The 20,073-nt window shown below is 34.7% G+C and overlaps 2 protein-coding genes across 2 annotated transcripts; one reads left to right on the top strand and one right to left on the bottom strand.

Annotated features, from left to right (window-relative positions):
* The first annotated feature begins 593 nt into the window (after nt 1-593).
* On the top strand, nt 594-8,649 carry LOC123704736 (E3 ubiquitin-protein ligase Rnf220). The gene is made up of 8 exons (XM_045653186.1): nt 594-1,128; nt 2,235-2,438; nt 3,149-3,280; nt 4,430-4,501; nt 5,665-5,769; nt 6,867-6,932; nt 7,471-7,545; nt 8,217-8,649. Exons 1-8 carry the CDS (start codon nt 787-789, stop codon nt 8,307-8,309), a joined length of 1,089 nt encoding a protein of 362 aa, XP_045509142.1. The 5' UTR covers nt 594-786; the 3' UTR covers nt 8,310-8,649.
* Nucleotides 8,650-10,023: 1,374 nt separating this feature from the next.
* LOC123704738 (dynein axonemal light chain 1-like) lies at nt 10,024-14,570 on the bottom strand. Its single transcript, XM_045653188.1, has 5 exons — nt 14,403-14,570; nt 13,538-13,649; nt 11,243-11,389; nt 10,337-10,507; nt 10,024-10,104 (listed from the first exon to the last, which is right to left on the bottom strand). Exons 1-5 carry the CDS (start codon nt 14,558-14,560, stop codon nt 10,051-10,053), a joined length of 642 nt encoding a protein of 213 aa, XP_045509144.1. The 5' UTR covers nt 14,561-14,570; the 3' UTR covers nt 10,024-10,050.
* Between the last annotated feature and the right edge of the window lie 5,503 nt (nt 14,571-20,073).

Here is a 20,073-nt window from a genome sequence, read left to right on the forward strand (position 1 = left end):
TTACTAATATTATAAACGCGAAAGTTTGTGAGGATGTGTATGTGTGTTTGTTACTCTTTCACGCAAATACTACTGAACCGATTACAATGAAATTTTTTATGATAGGTTTTACCCCGGAAATCCCACGGGAACGGGAACTATGCGGGTTTTTCTTTGAAAACGCGGGCGGAAAGCTAGTACCTTGATATTCTAAATAGAAAATCTTAGTAGAAAATATAGTTACTATAGTAACGAATTCAATAAGCTACTATAATTATTGTTAAAAATAGTATTAAACTGCACTTTGCTTACTGCTTCAATGCATTGATTGTATTGTTATTGCATTACTGAGTCTTGTGCTCAGACGAAGTTGATTAATTATGCTCGTCTATTAATTAATGTATGGTTTGTTTATATGTGGTTTAAATCCAGAGCCCTCTATAGCCTATGTTTCTCTGTCTCCTGCTTGGTCAGTTGGTCTTTGGTTGGTCTCCTGCTAGATCTGTGGTCTCCTGTCTGCAGTTTGTAGACTATGGCCGTGAGCGTCAAATGCGTCACATGTCAATGTCAATTGTCAATTCAAAATTTATTTGAAAGAAAAAAAACGTAAACGACCTACCTATTTGTTATTGTTTTGCTGACGATTATTACCGTAATTTACGTAAATTACAATTTCTGTGTCTGCAAGATGAGTGCTGCTGTGACAATGGAAGTTCCAATAACGCGTTCGGCAACTCAAAAACGCGTTTGATTTGTTAACAATCGCGATGTTTTTAGATATTTGTGTATCAACAAAACATAAATGAAATGTTACCCGTAGTGATGTATAATATGGAAGGGGGTTCTAATTCGATGAATAGTTTTAACTCGATATACGATGATAGTGTGATATTGAACGGTGTTAGGAATAGGAAAAAAGTGTCGGAGTTGCCTAATTGTCCTGTGTGCAGCTGTACGATACGACAGGGTGAATTGGATAGTCATTTGTCGTTAGAAGTAGAACGTTTGCAGAAGTTATCTAATGCTTCTAAACGGAAACTAAGTTCAAATAGTCCTAGTGCGCCGGTACCAGGCTCGAGTACTAGTGTCGATAATCCTAGTGAGGAGGATGTCGATGTTTCTGGCTGTCTTGGTAGTGATGTGTATCAGGTATGTTTTTATCTATACTATAATATTATAAAGAGGATAGGTTTGTATGTATGTATGGTTTTCACGCATAAACTACTGAACCAATTACTATGAAATTTAGCACACATATAGAGTGTAACTTGGATTAACACATAGGATAGGTTCTATCCCGGAAATCCCACGGGAATGGGATATGTGGGTTTTCCTTCAAAACGCGGACGAAACCGCAGGCGGAAATCTAGTCGATAATAATTGCTTTTGATTGTATAATATCTTGATATAACTCTAGTAGACATAGAATATTTTATTTTTCTTTAGAAATTTTGTTGAACCTGTTGCTATTTCTGTCCTATACAGTAGTTCCTATATAGTCGCCGAACTGCCTACTCAGGAATAAATATAGTTCAATTTAAAGCCAATAATAACATAACTGTTCACTACATTTAAAACAATATCTGAATGTTGGCTAATGCTCAATGTAGAAAAAAAAAATGGTAAAACTGAATTTTTTAGGACGTCAAGTTTTATTTACAACTAGCGGTCCGCCCTGGCTTCACCCTTGGTTTATGTCTATGTTTTCTCTCCGTAAGAACCTTACTAGGACCTTACACCAAGGAATATAATAAAAAAGAATTAACTAAATCGGTTCTGCCGTTCTCGAGTTTTGCAAGGTTTTTGTAATATGCAGATATTTTTATTTCTTTCTTTATATAGAAATAATTATATATAAAGAAGTTTTTTTTAGTAATAGAACATGTTATGAGGTCTGTTTGAATTTTAAAACTTTTGACTGTTTTGTTCTTTTATACAAATAAATAAATAAAAAATCACAAGGATAATATATTGTTCCTATTCCTTGACTGACCGGTTTGCTTAGTTGGTAGTGGCCCTGTCTTCCAAGTCGCAGGTCGTGGGTTCGATTCCCACCTGGGGCAAATATTTGTGTGATGAACATAGATGTTTTCCCTGTGTCTGGGTGTTAATTATCTATATAAGTATTTATTTAAAATTATATATTATGTTTATCAGCCATCTGGTTTCCATGACACAAGAAAAAGCTTAGTATGGGATCAGATCGTCTGATCGTGCCGTGTAAAAAACTGTCCTGAATTTATTTATTATTTCAGCGGGTACACACCAACCGTCTACGTCGTCTCCGTTCCCGCAGACGCTCCCCGCAGCCCCAACAAGGCGAGTGTCCGATATGCAACGCTACGTTCCCTGCGTCGAGGCTGCACAGGCATGCGTTGAGATGTCTGAAGCGGACTGGCGCGGAGATGGACGAGGATGTGCCGGACACAAGTTCGGAGGAGGGCAGTATTGATGTTGAGGTGTGTACTTGGTGATATATGATATCGCATTTTTTTTTAATATAACGATGCGAATATAGGAATTTGGTCGCATTTTTTCCATCCGCAAATAGAGAGACCACGAATAAAGAGCTTTTAATGTAATTCAAATTGTTGTAGCTAGTTTTTGCTCAAAGAGCGTTTTCTATCTTTTGAGTCTTATATATTACTAGCGGTCCGCCCCGGCTTCGCCCGTGGTACATATTTCGCAATAATAGGTAGCCTGTGTTCTTTTTCAGGGTCTAAAGAGTGTCTGTGCCAAATTTCATCAAAATCGGTCCAGTAGTTTATGCGTGAAAACCATAAATACATACAAACCTTTCCTCTTTATAATATTAGTATAGATGTATTTGACCGCTAGTAAAATAATTAACATTTATGGTAAAAGAACAACTCGTTATTTAGTTCCTCAATTATTAAATAATCTTGATTTGAACTTTAAAAAAAACATAAATAATAATAATAATGTTAAATTGAAATTAAAATTGCATTTTATAAACGACCTGTATAATGTGGTATAATTGTCTTTAACTTGTCGCGAGCACACGAGCGCGCTGTGCATCGAATTTGTCGTGGATGGATTGCTTTGCATGCCGGACAAATCTTTGTGGTTTTTGGCATGTTCAATTATGTTAAATGTATTTTTTTATTGATAAATAAATAAATAAAATGTATTATTGTCGTCACGTTAGAACGATGAGCCGAGCGGTTTCGGCGCCGAGTACCAATGGTGCGGTGAGTGGCGTGTGCGAGCCGCTGCATTGCAGCCGGCCGACGTACGGCCCGGCACTAGCGTGCGACGAGCGTCTACGGACCGCGCGCTCGTGAGTGTGGAACAGCCATTATAATGATAAATATTTAATATTTCAGGACAATTTTCACACACGGCACGATCTGATACCATACCACAGAATACATAATAGTAGCTAAACGCTACAGAACGGACACTATCCGCCTCCCGCCAAAATTAAACACTTACCTCACCCCGTACGATCACGCTATATACATGGCCGGCATTTTTCTGCAAGGACGATATGCAACGAAGGTTGACAACATTAATCAAATTGACAAAGTAATTTTATTATTTTGGATTTGTGATTATCGTTTTTCGTAGAAAATGGTTAGATATTGTGCTGTTTACGGATGTTTTTCACCAGAAAAACGCGATTTTTTTTACGCTAGTCACAAATGTGCCAACCATAAAGCGTTAACACACTCATTTGCAGTCTCTACAGTGTGACTGTCAAAACGATAATTTTGTATGGAGTTGGTATGGAGTGTCCGGGGTGTGACCATACTAAGCTTTAAGACTCACAATGACGAACTATAAATAACTGGACACACAATAACGCGTTGTAAACAACGAAACTCATATATTGACGTACTATAAACAACTAGACTCACAATAAATAAATAAATATTCAGGACAATTTTTAACACACGGCACGATCTGATCACATTATAAACTTTCGCTTGTGTTATCGAAACCAGATGGCTGATAAACATACATGATAACACCCAGACACAGAGCAAATATCTATGTTCATCACACAAATATTTTCCCCGGGTGGGAATCGAACCCACGACCTCTGGGGAAGGCAGGGTCACTACCAACCAAGCCAACCGGATAATCAGCGCATTAGTGCATTTGACTGACCGGTTGACGTACTATAAACAACTTGACGAACAATTACACAATGACGTGCCATAAACAATTATTCTCACAATCTCAAATGAGTGAATAAAATAATAATATGAGTCCATAATACATATATATTTTTGCCCTTGTACCTCATATACAACGAAATTAAATTAACAGGATCTTTTTCACACAACTTGATATTTGAAACTTATTAATAAGTAATAATTTAACTTGATTTTTTACATGATAACAATAAGACACTCATTCCACATCAGTATACAATTAAAATAAAATAAAAAACAATTTTTTATATAATTTATTATATTTTCAGGTGGTTGACCACGACGAAGACACAGAACTATACGGGCCACCACAGTATTCCCCCTCTCGTATAGCACCCGATGTAAGTTATAGAACTAACTTTAACCCGCGGCTAAGAACTTTTCACCCGAAATATATATAAAAAAAATGTGTGCGTGTACCAGTGTACACACGTAAGAAGTGAAACTTCTTTATGACCTTATTTTTCAAAAAATAATTTACTACATGCAACTTTACAGAAATACTTACGTCGAATCACGCGTGGTAGGGATAAGAAAATGATGGCGCGTAACGGAAAAATGTTACACTAAATTTTTTATCCAACCCCGATAAAGAAGTATCGCTTCAAAAAACAATTTTTTGTGTTTATTTGAAAAATTTCGTTATGTAGCAGTAAGTAGTGAAAGTTTTTTTTTTTAGTTTGGAGTTGAGCCAAAAAGAATTATAATTTATAGGCAAAAAAGTCGCCCCAAATTCGCAATTTTTTTTTTTAGTGTTTCCTTATAGATACGCGTTTGTAGTTGATTGTAATGCTATGTTTTTCATACGTAATATGAGCAGAAAAAATATATAAAATGTTCCCATTTTAAGCTATTTTTTTTTTACATAAAACTAATTCAGAAAGAATATGATTGCTACAAACGTTAAAAATGACTGATAAATAGTCCAATGTAATCAATATGCTTCTATGTGTATTTGTAACGATATGTTTTTATTACGAATAAATAAATATTCCAATGAGTTACGATTTGGGGACCTTTAAGAAAAGAGCGTACACCCACCTTAAAGGCCGGCAACACACTCGCCATACCCCTGGTATTGTGGGTGCAAGTGGGCGACGATGTTCACTTAACATCAGGTGACCCGTCTGCTCGTTTGCCTGCTATTAACATAAAAAAAAAAAAAAAAAAAATCATCACGCTAAGACCAACAGGAGCGGAGCAATGCGGGTGAAACCGCGGGGAACAGCTAGTACATAATAATATAAAGCTGAAGAGTTTGTTTGTTTTTTTGAACGACATATACGCTAATCTCGACAACCACTGGTTCGATTTGAAAAATTCTTTCGGCGTTAGATAGCCCATTTATCGAGGAAGGCTATAGGCTATATATCATCACGCTAAGACCGACAGGAGCGGAGCCACAGGGGTGAAACCGCGCGAAGCAGCTTGTATCATAATATATCAATAAATATAATATTCTTCTCTATAAAAATAATAAAGTAGATTATTTGAAACTTTTCAGACGGAAGATCAAGCAGAAGAGTCAAATGACAACGAAGAAGAGAATGAAAGAGAAGAAGTGGAGAAGAGTCACATGCCAAATGGTTTAGTGGAAGCTAGCGCAGAGGTAAGAAATATATTTAATACTATACTGGCTGTCGCCTGCGGTTTCACCCGCTTTTTTTTAACTACAAAAATGAATAATAACTGGCTTTCCGCCTGCGGCTTCACTCGCGTTGTCTAAAGTTTAAATAATAAGTAAGTAGTTAAACTTTAACTAATCTATACTAATATTATAAAGCTGAAGAGTTTGTTTGTTTGAACGCGCTAATCTCGGTAACTACTGGTCCAATTTGAAAAATTATTTCGGTGTTAGATAGCCTAATTATCGAGGAAGGTTATAGGTTATCAACATGCTACGGCCAACAGGAGTGGAGCCACGGGGGTGAAACCGCGTGGAGCAGTTAGTTTACATAATAAAAATGAATCGCCAAATATGTTGGTAAGCGCAAAACTCGAGAACGGCTGAACTGATTTCGTTTATTCTTTTTTTATAATATTCCTTTATATAAAACGTAAACCTGTACAACGGGCGAAGCCGGGGCGGAACGCTAGTTATATATAACTAAAACGTTAGTATACTAAAACCTTCCTCTTGGATCACTCTATCTATTAATAAAAACCGCATCAAAATCCGGTGCGTTGTTTTAAAGATTTAAGCATACAACGGGACAGAGCGACTTTGTTTTATACTATGTAGTGAAGTTGTTCTCTGCCCGCGGCTTCACCCGCGAAATTATATTGAAGTGAAACTTCTTTAGGCGCGTTGAGAGTAAAATTTTAAGGTCATGGAGTAAAGCGACGATTTTGATATCATTGAATTTTTCTAAAGAAGTTTCACTTCTGACACGTGTGCTCGACACACACGCTAGTGGTTTTTTTTAACTGCATTAGCTCTAAGAAATTGCTTAAATTTATCATTTAAAATAGTAAAAATAGTTTTGAAATTCTTTATCTATGTCTTAGGGCCGATTTTTCAATCTTTAGTCAAAACTTATTCATCGAATATCGTATTAAACAACCATTTTAAAAATGTGTTACTTGCCCACTTTTTGACAGTTTTTAGGTGACATTTTTACATTGTTGTGTAATACTTTATTGGACGGATAAGATTTAACCAAGGATTGAAAAATCAGCCCTTATTATCTTCTTTTTTTATTCCAGACAAGAATACAAGCGTTGAAAGCGAAAATCAAAGATTTGGAGAAGAAACAAAACACTGCGTTAGAGGTAAGTACTGTTTTTTTACTTATAGCCCTTTAGATAATTTCTAGATATGATTTGTTTAGCTTATATGTCAGACTAGCCACGCCCCGCGGTTTCACCCGCGTGGTTCCGCCTATAGCCTTCCTCGATGAATGGGCTATCTAATATAGAAATATTTTTTCAAATCGGACCAGTAGTTCCTGAGATTAGCGCGTTCAAACAAACAAACAAACTCTTCAGCTTTATAATAGAAGTATAGATAAAATGATAACCATATGTCAAAAAATGTTTAAATACCTCTTTATTCAACGTATTTAACACTCTTCTCATATATTTATCACTAGCTGTGCTCGGCGGTTTCACCCGCATTACTCCGTTCCTATTGGTCTTATCGTGATGATATATAGCCTCTAGCCTTCCTCGATAAATGGGCTATCTAACACAGAAATAATTTTTCAAATCGGACTAGTAGTTCCTGAGATAAGCGCGTTCAAACAAACCAACTCTTCAGCTTTTAATATTAGTATAGATATTTTAATTATTGATTTATTTATATTTTCAGGCAAAATGTCTAATTTGTCTCGGACCTTATACGTCGCCGGCTGTATCGATACAATGTTGGCATGTGTACTGTGAAGTGAGTATTTGTTTATTTTTCCTTTTTATTATAAATTTTATCTCTTTTAATTGATGTTTTCTTGATAAAAAAATAACTTTAAACATTCTTACGAAAAAACAATTTAAACACTGTCCAACTTTAAACCAGGGATCTGTCACTTTAATAGTTGTCTATGTGAAATACGACAAAACCAGATTAAGGAGAACCCGCGCTTAAAGTTAAACCCTGTCTAAAGTGATAAGAGAGATTTGACTTGAAAAGAGCAATCATAAAGTTTCTCGTCGGCTTTTCTTTGTGGAAAATACTTACTGCTTGTCAATAATTTCTGAATTAATAATTCTACTGTAGAACGATGTTGAAAAATATAATAAAACTGTTTCCCTTCCGTCATTAATATGATGGTAATTTTAGTTCAAATGAATAAAATATCTATATGAAATACTAGCGGTCCGCCCCGGCTTCACCCGTGGTGCATATTTCGCAATAAAACCTATGTTCTTTCTCAGGGTCTAAAGATTGTCTGTGCCAAATTTCATCAAAATCGGTCCAGTAGTTTATGAGCCTATTCATTACAATCAATCAAACAAACAAAGATTTCCTCTTTATAATATTAGTGTAGATGTAATATTATCTACTCATTATTCCATATATTTTTTGTCTGTTTGTTTTATTTTTATTTCTCTTCACAGGTATGTTGGTTGCAATCGCTTCGTGCTAAGAAAATCTGTCCTCAATGTAACGCCATAACTACAGCCGATCATTTACGACGAATTTATATGTAAATTCGTTGAAAAATCTTACTAAAAAATTAAAAATTCATTATAATTTGAAAAAAAAGACAGATCAATTGCATTTTTTGGCGTAATGTCTGTAAATTTCTTGAATAAACTAATTAATTATCACTTATAATACCACAAGAGCTTCAAAATTATCGGGTATTTTCCGATAGGTTCGTTGCAAACAAATGAAGGAGTCAAGTTTTTAGTCAAGGTTAAAAAATCACGAGCGCGAAGCGCGAGTGATTTTTCCTGAAAAACTTGACGACTTTATTTGTTTGCAGGGAACCTTGAGGGAAATGCCAGATAATTTTGAAGCTCGTGTGGTATTCGGGGGATTATTTTTCCGTCCCAAATGTCGGCCAATAATTTCACAATTGAATTCAACCTGTCAGTTTGACGTCAACGACCAGAGAAAATTTTCAAAAAATTATCAGTATAATACCATGTAGGTTGTACCACGTGACGTCGAATGGTGAAATTCTATTGGTCGATATTTGGGTCGGAAAAATAATCACTATTATTTACAAAAGAAAAAACAAATGTTGAAGTTCTGACATAAAATAAAAAAAAATGCGGGAACATCGAAAACATTGAATAATAAACGTGTGCATGTACTAGTGTACACACGTAAGAAGTGAAACTTCTTTATGACCTTATTTTTCAAAAAATAATTTACTATATGCAACTTTACAGAAATACGTCGAATCACGCGTGGTAGGGATAAGAAAAAGATGGCGCGTAACGGAAAAATGTCACGTGTAACGAAAAAATGTTACACTAAATTTTTTTCAAACCCCGATAAAGAAGTTTCACTTCAATTTTTGAAAAAAAAAAGGTCATAAAGAAGTTTCACTTGTTAGGTGTGTACTGTGTACACTAGTACACGCACACATTTTTTTTTTGATGGTGGTAAGTAACTATGCGTGAAGATGAAAAAAATTGTCTCATGTTATTTCGAGGTGTTGTGTGTCAACTAATAAAGGGAAAATATTTTTTTCATACATATTGAACGCCATAATTTCGTAAATTCTTCCTAATATTTATTGATTTGTTCAACGTTTGATTGAAGTCTTTCAAATGCACAAGTTTTTTTTTTACTATGCGGGTACTTTACAAACGTGTACACACACATAGACAAATATACGTATACATATAGATATATATCTATCTATAGGTTATACTTTGAATCGTGTAAGTGTATAAAATGGAAAAGAAGGGGGGTGAAACTTGAGATTTAGGGGGAGGGGGAGTCATTTGCTCATAAAAGTGTTTTATTTAGTGTTTAAGTATAGATGTAAAGAACATTGCCTTCCGTGAAGATATACAATAATAGGGTAATTTACTGTGTAAATAAAATTATTTGTGTAATTTTGTTGTTTTATTTTCTCTACTTACATAGCAAAAATTTTTATATACCCAATAAATTAAAATTGTGTATTATGTTTGAATAACTCCAAAACTACTTCATTTTAATTACTTATTTTAACGTTCTATGAAACCTAATTTACTCGGTTGTACCGTGTACGAAACTACGGCATTACCACATAGGACAACATTTAAAAAAGGCGGGAAAAGCTGTTAGTATTAAATAAAACACCGTGTTTATATTTCAACCTTTATTCAATAATTACAATTGACAATATTATATAAGAAAATTAACATTTACATGCATAAATCGTGTTCCCGTATCACAACACGGGTTTTTCGAATGTGTATTTCATAGTAAGAGTTTAAACTTTATTCTTCAATCATTTGTTTCTGCACTTACTAGAGTTTCCACTGCATCACCACCATCAGGCTGAAAAAAAAAATTGAACTTTATTGATGTATTCGCGATGAAAATAATCAAAATTTTTAATAGAAATGAGTAGGTAGGTCAGCTTGAAATTTAATAAAACTAAATTACGTTTTTATATAATAATAATTAAAAACGAACTAAAAATAGATTGTTTATTTCAAACACAAGGTTAATATGGCAACATTTAACAACTGTCAAAGATTTTGCCACTAAATTAAAATGGTAAAAATACCTGCATATCAGCAACAGTCAAAGGTGGTTCATCTTCCCGTAAAACAGTTTCTCCATCTAATTTCTTCAAGTTAGGCAAACGACGCGCCGCTTCTGACCGCCATGTGTCAAGTTCGCACGCGTCATAGAGAGGGTTGCCAACGAACAAAAGATCGTCCAGATTTGGAAGTTCCTGTACATTTTTAGTTCTTAATTATTATAAAAATAAAAATATTTATCGACTAGTTATTTATCATGTAGTTAAAAGCGGTTATTTTAATATTACAAAGAGACTACAATTTTATTATAGGTATAGAGTATAGACCAAATTTGATCGGTTCAGTACCTAGTTTTAGCGTGGTCAAGAGACAGACATACAGAGTTACTTTCACATTTATAATATTAGTAGTGATAAGCATTAATAAAAAAAAATGTTGTGTGGTTTTATGAAACCACGGTAAAAGTGAAACTTTTCGAACGGTTCCGAACACTGCTTTGTGTAGCGCATGTCGCGTGTCGGTCGGCTGCCGAGTAGGTACATACCCTCAGAGCAATATAGGTATACCTACTCGGCAGCCGCGATACACGCGACATGCGCTACACAGACCAAAAAGTTTGAGACGATGTAATAAAAGTTTCACTTTAAAACTATCTACTATGTTTGTTTTATTTTTTCACAAAAATTGTTGATCAATAAAAACTTTTGCGAAGTCGAACAGTCTTTTTACATTATGTAGTACTCTCGGGCTTCGCCCGCTGCATATAAAATCTAATAAATTATACATATTAACCTTCCTTTTCAATGACTCTATTAAAAAATTCCGCATCAAAATCCGATACGTAGTTTTAAAGATTTAAGCATACAAAGGGACAGAGAAAGCGACTTTGTTTTATACTATGTAGTGGGTGGTAATGAAGCAAAACTTACCTGTAGTTTATTGAATTCGCTCCACTCTTTCACTAAATTGTTACTCATATACAAAACTTTCAAATTCCTCAATACGTTAATGCCTTTCAGCTTTTCTATCAAATTATATGATATCCACAACTCTTCTAAGGTATCGCTTAAACACTCCTAAAATAAATAACATTGAAAATTAAACTTAATTGAAACTAGGGTTGATGTACCACTAGTTGACCATTTAAGCGGTTTTATCTTTAGCTATATATAAAAAACGGGTTATTTGTTTTACGTTCAATGTTATTTTTGGGACACAGATAATTGAATAGTCACTGCAACTATTGTTCTTAGTATCAATTTGATAACCTTTAAAGGTTTTATGAAAACTACTCTGAAAGTTACTTCTGCTAAAAGTACCAATACCTGACCACTGATCACCAATATCTGACCATCATTGCTCTAAAAGTTGACCATTTTCAAAATGGACAAAATGTCCTTCTTCGAATATTAGTTTTGTTTAATAAATAAAAAAAGTCTGTATTTATATTGAAGTTTATTTTATTAAATGTTATAAATCATTCTTACAATACTGTTATTAATCCTTAATGACTATACCTACGTACCATACAATCTTTTCTTCTTTCTCTTTTTCCTTCGACACCCAGTAGTCTTGCCATTTCTTGGAAGTTGTAGCAAAGGGCAAGCGTTCAGTCTTCTTTTTTAACGGAGAATCAGAAGGCCATATTAAATGTTTGCCAAAAGCTGGGCTTATTTGCTGTTGCATTTTAGTTATTAAATCTACTAATTTGGGCGAAGGAGGTTCAAGGAAATGACTGACTGAAGTTGATGTTGATTCGAGATGCATTGTTGGTGTTGGAATAGGACTTAGACGGCTTATATGGTTTGTTAAATTAGGTATAAGCACAAAAAAAAGCAAGTCTTTCTTAGCAAAATATAAAGAACCAAGAGCTGACCATACTGGTCAACAATAGGCGAAAAATTGTTTTTGTTGCTCCAAAAGATAACCAGGCCGCTAAAAATCATGAAAAACTGTTCATGCCAAAAATGAAGCCGAAAGTCTATAACAGAATGGTTCAACATTATGCCTATAACAAGACATATAAAGAGTAATCGATTGCATTCAAGATAAATTAATATTTCCCAATCAACTCCCGATAAAAACTCTTAGTAAAAAATGTGATTACCTACTTAATTACATCTTCGTGTTGAAAAAATGTCGATATTTCTGACCAATAGCAGCAAGGTTTGTTTTTATTTTAAAGATGATGTTGCTTTATAGAAAAAACAATAAACTATCATCTGGGGCTGCCGTATTTTCTTAATTGGCGCGTATATTTGAATTTTGGTCATGTATTGGCGCTTGGTCAGCTAGTGGTACATTGACCCTATTTGAATAGCGTGTTTCGAGCACACGTGTCAGAAGTGAAACTTATTTGGTAAGATTCAAAGATACCAAAATCGTCGCTTTTCTCCATGATGTGACGGTATTGCCAGGACGTGGAGGATCGAGGACGAGGATCTTGAAATTTTACTCTCAACGCCTACTAGCAACTCCAGACATGAATTTTAATGAGATTGATTCACAATAATTTCTTTCCGTGTAGGCTTGAAGTTCAAACGAGAGCGCGGAACGAGCGACAAAGAAGCACAATCGGGCTTAGGACGTTGTCACGTTCAACTATCGTCAGTAAACCGACTTTACAGACAACCATTTTTTTTGTATAGGCATACATATTTCGCTTGCAATTGTGTTATTATTGCAAAACAAAAAGCAAATTTAGCAATATTAGGTAAGTGAAGTGTTGTGGGTTCGATTCCTGGTAGGGATTATAAAGATATAACCAAGTCTAGCAGATAATTGAAAGCTGAGCCTTGTCCAAAAATAATCGATTAGGGAAACATAGGTACTAAACATCCTATGTAAAATGTATTCAATTTTATGATTAACTAGCTTCCGCCCGCGACTCCGTCCGCGCAAAAAATTAAGATTTATTTTTTTTCTGCGTATTTTTCCGGGATAATAAGTATCCTATTTTACGCCCAGGATAATAAGGTATAATTATACCAAGTTTCATCGAAATCGAACCGTTAGTTTTCAAGTGATGCCTTCACATACAGACAGACAGACAGACAGACAAAAATTTTTTTAATCACATATTTGGGCTTGGTATCGATCCAGTAACACCCTCTGCTATTTATATTTTCAATATTTTCAACTATTTTCAATGTACAGAATTAACCCTTCTACAGATTTATTTTATGTAAGTATAGATTTCACGGCTTTATATTGTAGAAACTCACCATTCCCGAGAACGATTTAATGTAATTCCTTCCCAGAGACAGCACTCGTAATTTTTTCAAGCTATTCAATCCAGTCACTTTTTCGATCACATTCGTCGATAAACTTAATTTCCTAAAAATATTTAACATTTGGAAAACTGGAATTTTACATTATTTATTTATTTAGGTAGGTACTCTTATAGTATAACTAAACGGTCTTAGGTAATAAAATATACAAAAATAAAAGCTAGAAATAATTTCGTATGTTTGGCGGCCTTATCACTCAGTAGTGATCTCTTCCAGGAAACCAGGGCAGAAACATTAGAGTACCTATACATATATATTCTATGGCAGAAGGTAATCAGCATAAGTAAGTTTTAAAAGTAGGTCGAAATCAAAAAATATAACAATATTGTGTAGCAACAATTTATTCAAGTTATTTAAAAAGTTAGTCAAACAGTTAAAAAGCCGTGTAGAGTTAGAAGCGGGGCTCAACACGAGGTTATAGCTTTTTGGTGGTGCAAAACTGCAAACCCTAGATTCCTTATCCACATTTTAAAAGAGAATGTGTTGCCAATTCTTCTGCATAGATACTGCTTTCCGAATCGGGCGTAAATGTTAAAAAATATGTTATGACGATTCAAAAGTGCTTCTAAAGAAGTCTAATTGAATAAATAAATATTTGATACTAGCTTACCGCCCGCGGCTTCGCTCGCTTTGTCTAAAACCTAATAAATTATATACTAAAACCTTCCTCTTGAATCACTCTATCTATTAAAAAAACCGCATCAAAATCCGTTGCGTAGTTTTAAAGATTTAAGCATACAAAGGCAAAGCGACTTTGTTTTATACTACCTATGTAGTGATTTAATTTTGATGAACTTACTCGCAATGAGTCAAGTTCGCCAATGTATTATCCATTTTCTCGATTGGCGGCCATTGAAAAATAAGACTAACTTCTGTTGCAGTGGACGCGTGTAGTCCAGTTTTCTCTTCCCATTTTTTTATTGCCTCTTTTATTGTAGTAGATTTATTCGCCGCCATTTTAACGAACTTAGCAACTGCGTTATTGATTAAACATTGTGACAAATTTTATTGATTGCTTAATTATTATAATATAGGAAACCCTTTCCCCGAGAATCACTTATTAAAAAATCACATCAAAATCCGTTGCGTACTTATGTATATACCTACGTTGCGTAGTTTTAAGCAAACAGACCCACAAACGGCGGAAATTTGGATTTGAATAACTCAGGCCCCGGAATCACAGACACAATAGAAAATCTATTGTGTCGTGGACCGATCGGGCCGCTTGGGGCTCAATGGGTTAAAAAAAATCGAATGTATAGCAGATAAGAGTTCAGTTTAGAACAGTTTAGAGTTAAATTGTATTGCATTTTTTTATTAAAAACTAGCGGTCCGCCCCGGCTTCGCCCGTGGTACATATTTACGTTTTCTCTACATAAGAACCTTATAAGAACGATCCTCGTACTTCAAGGAATATAATAAAAAAAGAATTAACGAAATCGGTTCAGCCGTTCTCAAGTTATGCGCTTACCAACACATTTTGGGATTCATTTTTATCCCCCACGGTTTCAGACGCGTAGGATATTTCCATGGGAATAAGGCACTACACCCAAAAAAAATGTTCGTCGTTGTTTATTATGAGTTAAAGGCAGTGCCAAATTATTGATAATGCGTTATTCCTCGCCATGTAGCTGTTAGTTAGTATAAAATATAATGATCAAACCTACATCACTGATAGCCCGTTCTAGGGGTATTTTAATTTTTTTTTTTTTTTTTTTTTTTTTTTTTTTTTTTTTAATGGCAAGAAGATATGACTATTTGCCAGTGTCAAGTAAAAGGTAGGGAATCCATACACGGGAAAATAGGATAGGACCACGATAAGACGGTTTATGCAAGGTGATCAGAAGAGTTAGGAAAAATCAATACAAATTACATTATATTATTACATATTTTTTACATAAACTAAATAGATTAAATGGAAAATAATAAACCTTACAATTTGACGTTATTCTTAAATATAAAAATAGATATATTAATAAAATATTTTTTAGGATACATTAGTAGATATGACATACGAGTAGGAAGAGGAACATTTGAGGAAATTAATGAATTATAAAAGGAAGAATTATCGTATAAAGAGCAAGAGAAAAATATATGGTCTATATTTCCCTCACCCTCTCCACACTCGCAAACTTCAGTATTTAATACGCCAATTCTGGCTAGATGGCTAGGGATACACATGTGTCCAATTCTCATGCGACTTATTGTAGATACAACTAATTTATTTGCTTCAACACCAACAAACCAAGGCTTTATTGGTATTGTCGGTTGAATTCTATAGTAATTCCTTCCCTTACACTGCCCAGTATCTGCCCAGACCGTATTCCACGCTTCAAAGAGATATCGTTTCGGTAATGTCATAAGATCATGAGGGTAATTAATGTATGGATACATATCTCCACATTGCACCGCATCCTTTGCCAAACTGTCAGCCCTATCGTTTCCCTGGATTCCACAATGACTTGGGATCCAAGCAAAAGTAACCGAGTATCCCAGGTTAATGCATTCGGCTAACTTATTTCTGATTTCAAAAATAACAGGGTAAAATGGTTTATTATAGAAAGGATATTTATCTAAGCATAGCAGAGAACTCATTGAATCAGTAAAAATTACAGATTTATGTAGCTTCATTAATATTATATATTCTATTGCTTTTAGTAGTCCAAAGCATTCACCAGTGAAGACTGAAGACTCCGGCGGTAACTTGATCTTTTGCGTAATCTTAAATTGAACGTGTAATATACCAACTCCAACACAACTATCAGTCGAGGTTTTAGATGCATCCGTAAAAATATGATGCCAATTGCGCCACTCCCTATCGACATTAAACCTAAAGTTTGCATTTGAATTCATATCATTCCTATTGATTCCTATATTGTACCGTATAATTGGTTTGATCAAAAGGCACTTGAAGTTATATGCATACAGAGGTAAAACTGGGGACTGAAAAATACTAGTTGAGCTTGAAATGAGTTTTCGGTAACTTACAATTAAACAAGGTAATGATTTATATTTCCAGAAAGAAGATGTACGTATCCGATCGTTTAAAATTTTCAACTTGTTTATTAATGGATGGTTGGTGAATTGTATTATACGAAATAAAAATCTATCAGATAAATATTGCCTTCTGATCTTCAGTGGGGGATCTCCACATTCAACCTGAAGGGCATTAATAGGGCTCGATTTCATTGCACCTAACACAATGCGCAGAGCTTTAGCTTGGATTTGATCTAATTTCTTAAGTGCCGTTACGTTACCGCTTTCTAACAAAAACGTTCCATAATCCAGAATACTGCGAATCAAAGCATTATACACCAATTTCATGCAAAAAGGGTGGGCACCCCACCAAACTCCGGAAAGACACCTCAACAAATTAAGTATACTTTCACATTTTGAGCATATGTACTCAACGTGAAAGGTACCAGACATTTTGCTATCTAAGACCACGCCTAAAAATTTTGTATGATTTTGGAGTGGGATCCGTTTCCCATTAAAACTAATATCAACCCTAGGAACTATTCGCGATCTCGTAAAAATCAGAGCGACGCTTTTGTCAACAGAAACATCCAATCCATTTTTATCTAGCCAGCCCTTTAGCTCGATGAGACCTTTATTTAAAAAAATACAAGCTGAATCTAAACTAGAATCTATAGTGTATAATACAAGATCATCAGCATACTGAAGGGTGTTAATTCTATTATTAAACGAATCAGCTAAATCATGTGTATAAATATTATATAATAGAGGACTTAAGACCGACCCTTGAGGGAGACCCTTACTCATGGTACGCTGAAAACGGACTGATTCATCAATATTCAAAACAATATATCTCTCTTCTAATAAACATATGATTAAATTAATCAAAACGTCAGGAATTCCAAGTCTGAAAAGTTTCTGCTGTAGGATTGTGATAACCACATTATCATATGCTGAGCGAATATCAACAAACGCAGCAACAACATGTTGATTATCCGAAAAAGCAATATTAATATCAGAAGTCAGAATGGAGATGTTATCAATGGCGCTTTTCGCCTTACGAAATCCGTATTGGCTATTTGATAAAAAATTATTGTGTTCCAAATACCACTCCAGTCGATTTTTGATTAAATGCTCTGAAATTTTGCAAAGGACAGATGATAAAGCCACTGGTCTATATGATGATACGTCACTTGAAGATTTATTGGGCTTTAAAATAGGAATAATTTCTTGTAATTTCCAGGATCGCGGAATGTTCCCAGAAATCATAATTAAATTTATGAGGTCCAGATAATATTTTAGACCAATTTCTGATAGGTGAGATAAAAAGGAATATGGAATCCCGTCCATACCCGGCGCGGAATCTTTAACACATGAAAGAACTCCTTTAAGTTCCTCTAAAACAAACGGAGATACTATTAAAGAGCTATAATCGTGGTCTGTAGGAGAGATAATAGGTAATGATTTCCCAATGTACTCTGGCGCTGTAGATGGAGCTAAATTATCCATAAATTTGTGAGCTAATTCCTCAGAAATGACAGATGTTTGTTCCCTGAAAGCAGATCGGAAACGCCTGATGTTTTTCCACACTTCACTTGAACAAGTATCTGGTGATAATGACGAACAAAAAGATTTCCAACCTTCTTGTTTTTTCTTTTTAAGGAGTGATCGGGTAAAGTTAATATTTTGAGAGAGGTTTTCAAAATTAACATCAGACATGTCATTTTCATATATTCTTTCCATACGCTTCCTTTCTTTAACTGCATCACTACATTCTTTATCCCACCACGGTGGGGTAGGAACTTTCAAACTTTTAGAAGATTTATGCCGGAAAGTTTCATCAGCAGCTTCAATCAATATTTTCGCTAAATATTCAGAACAAATCTCTTCATTACCTGCCTGACTTTCAGGTAGATCTTTAATACGTAGATCAACCTTTTCTTTAAAATTATCCCAATTAGCATTGTTCAATAGGTACTTCAACCGTGGCTTTCTTGTTGTGTTATTAGTATTTCCTATGGGGACTGACAATAATAGCGGGAAGTGATCACTGCCGAATGAAGATGATAAGGGACGCCATGATATGGATGATGCTAAACCTGGCGAACAAAGAGAAAGATCTACCGCACTCAGATTTTCATTCGCTCGCGTACGTCGCGTTGGTTCACCTGTGTTAAGTATACATAAATTATGCATGTCCATAATATCTAAAAGTTGCTCACCACTACTAGTAGTAATACTACTTCCCCAATATTGGTGGTGGGAATTGAAATCACCAAGCAACAATAAAGGCGTAGAAATTGATCTTATTAAATTTTGTAAATAATTAAACGTTGATGCTGAATTATACGATATATATATTGAAATTATTGAAATATTATTTTTTAAGCTAATGCCAACACTATTAACATATTTATTATTGTGCGCTGGTAATGTTAGACGTTTAAATTGAATTGACTTTTTAATAAGTATGGCAGCACCACCATACCCATCAATTCTGTCATCACGAATACAAACATAGCCTGGAATGCGAAAAAAGAGATTTGGTTTTAGCCAAGTCTCATTTAGAGCGATTAAAAAAGGATTATGCTTATTTATTATGTGAATTAGGTCTGACTTTTTAGGTATTACGCTTCTGCAGTTCCACTGTATTATTTTGGAATCCATGATTATTACTTAAACTATCAATTAATTTATATAAAGTGGCAACGTTGGACGGTTTTAAGGTGTTATTCTTTAATAATGTATTGATAAGGGAAGTAATTATGTCCATTATCTGGGAAGTTTCAGTTTCATTAGGGGCTACTTGATAACCACAACCATTTTCAGGCGTAGGTATCTGAGCTTCCCTAATAATCGTATTGTGAGCTATTTTGTCAAAACCCTTGTTCATTTTCGGAGACGATTTTGGTTTCAAAAAATAAGTTTTTTTATATGAAGAATTTGTATTGTTTACATTTAATCTGTTTGGGGATGAATAAGCCGGTGAAGATATTAATACATCCCCATACGACTTTGATATTTGTGGGTAAAGTTTACTTGCCTCACCATATGAAATGTTTTTTTGAGCCATACTAATTTTAATGTCTTTTTGGCGTTTAAACTCTGGACAGATTTTGTTGATTGCATAATGGAACCCTGAACACAACAAACATGACGCACAATCTTCTTCTACTGTACAAGTGTCACCGGAATGGTCTTGGCCACACTTGTAACACCTGGGTTTAGATCGGCATATATTTTTAGTATGACCATACCGACAGCATTGATAGCATTGGATGGTAGGGAAAATATATAGGTTAACCGGTAGGGAGTTATAACACACATACACACGTTCGGGTAGAACTTGGCCATCAAATGTTAAAACAACTGATTGCGTTGGCTTCCAAGATACAGTACTGTTAACATTTACTTTGTAATTTATTCTCCTGACTTTAATAATTTTACCGCAGCCTACTGGGGTGGACACATTTTCTTTTATTTCTTCAGGTGAC

Source organism: Colias croceus, chromosome 30, assembly GCF_905220415.1.
Source record: "Colias croceus chromosome 30, ilColCroc2.1".
Classification (NCBI taxonomy): Eukaryota; Metazoa; Arthropoda; class Insecta; order Lepidoptera; family Pieridae; genus Colias; species Colias croceus.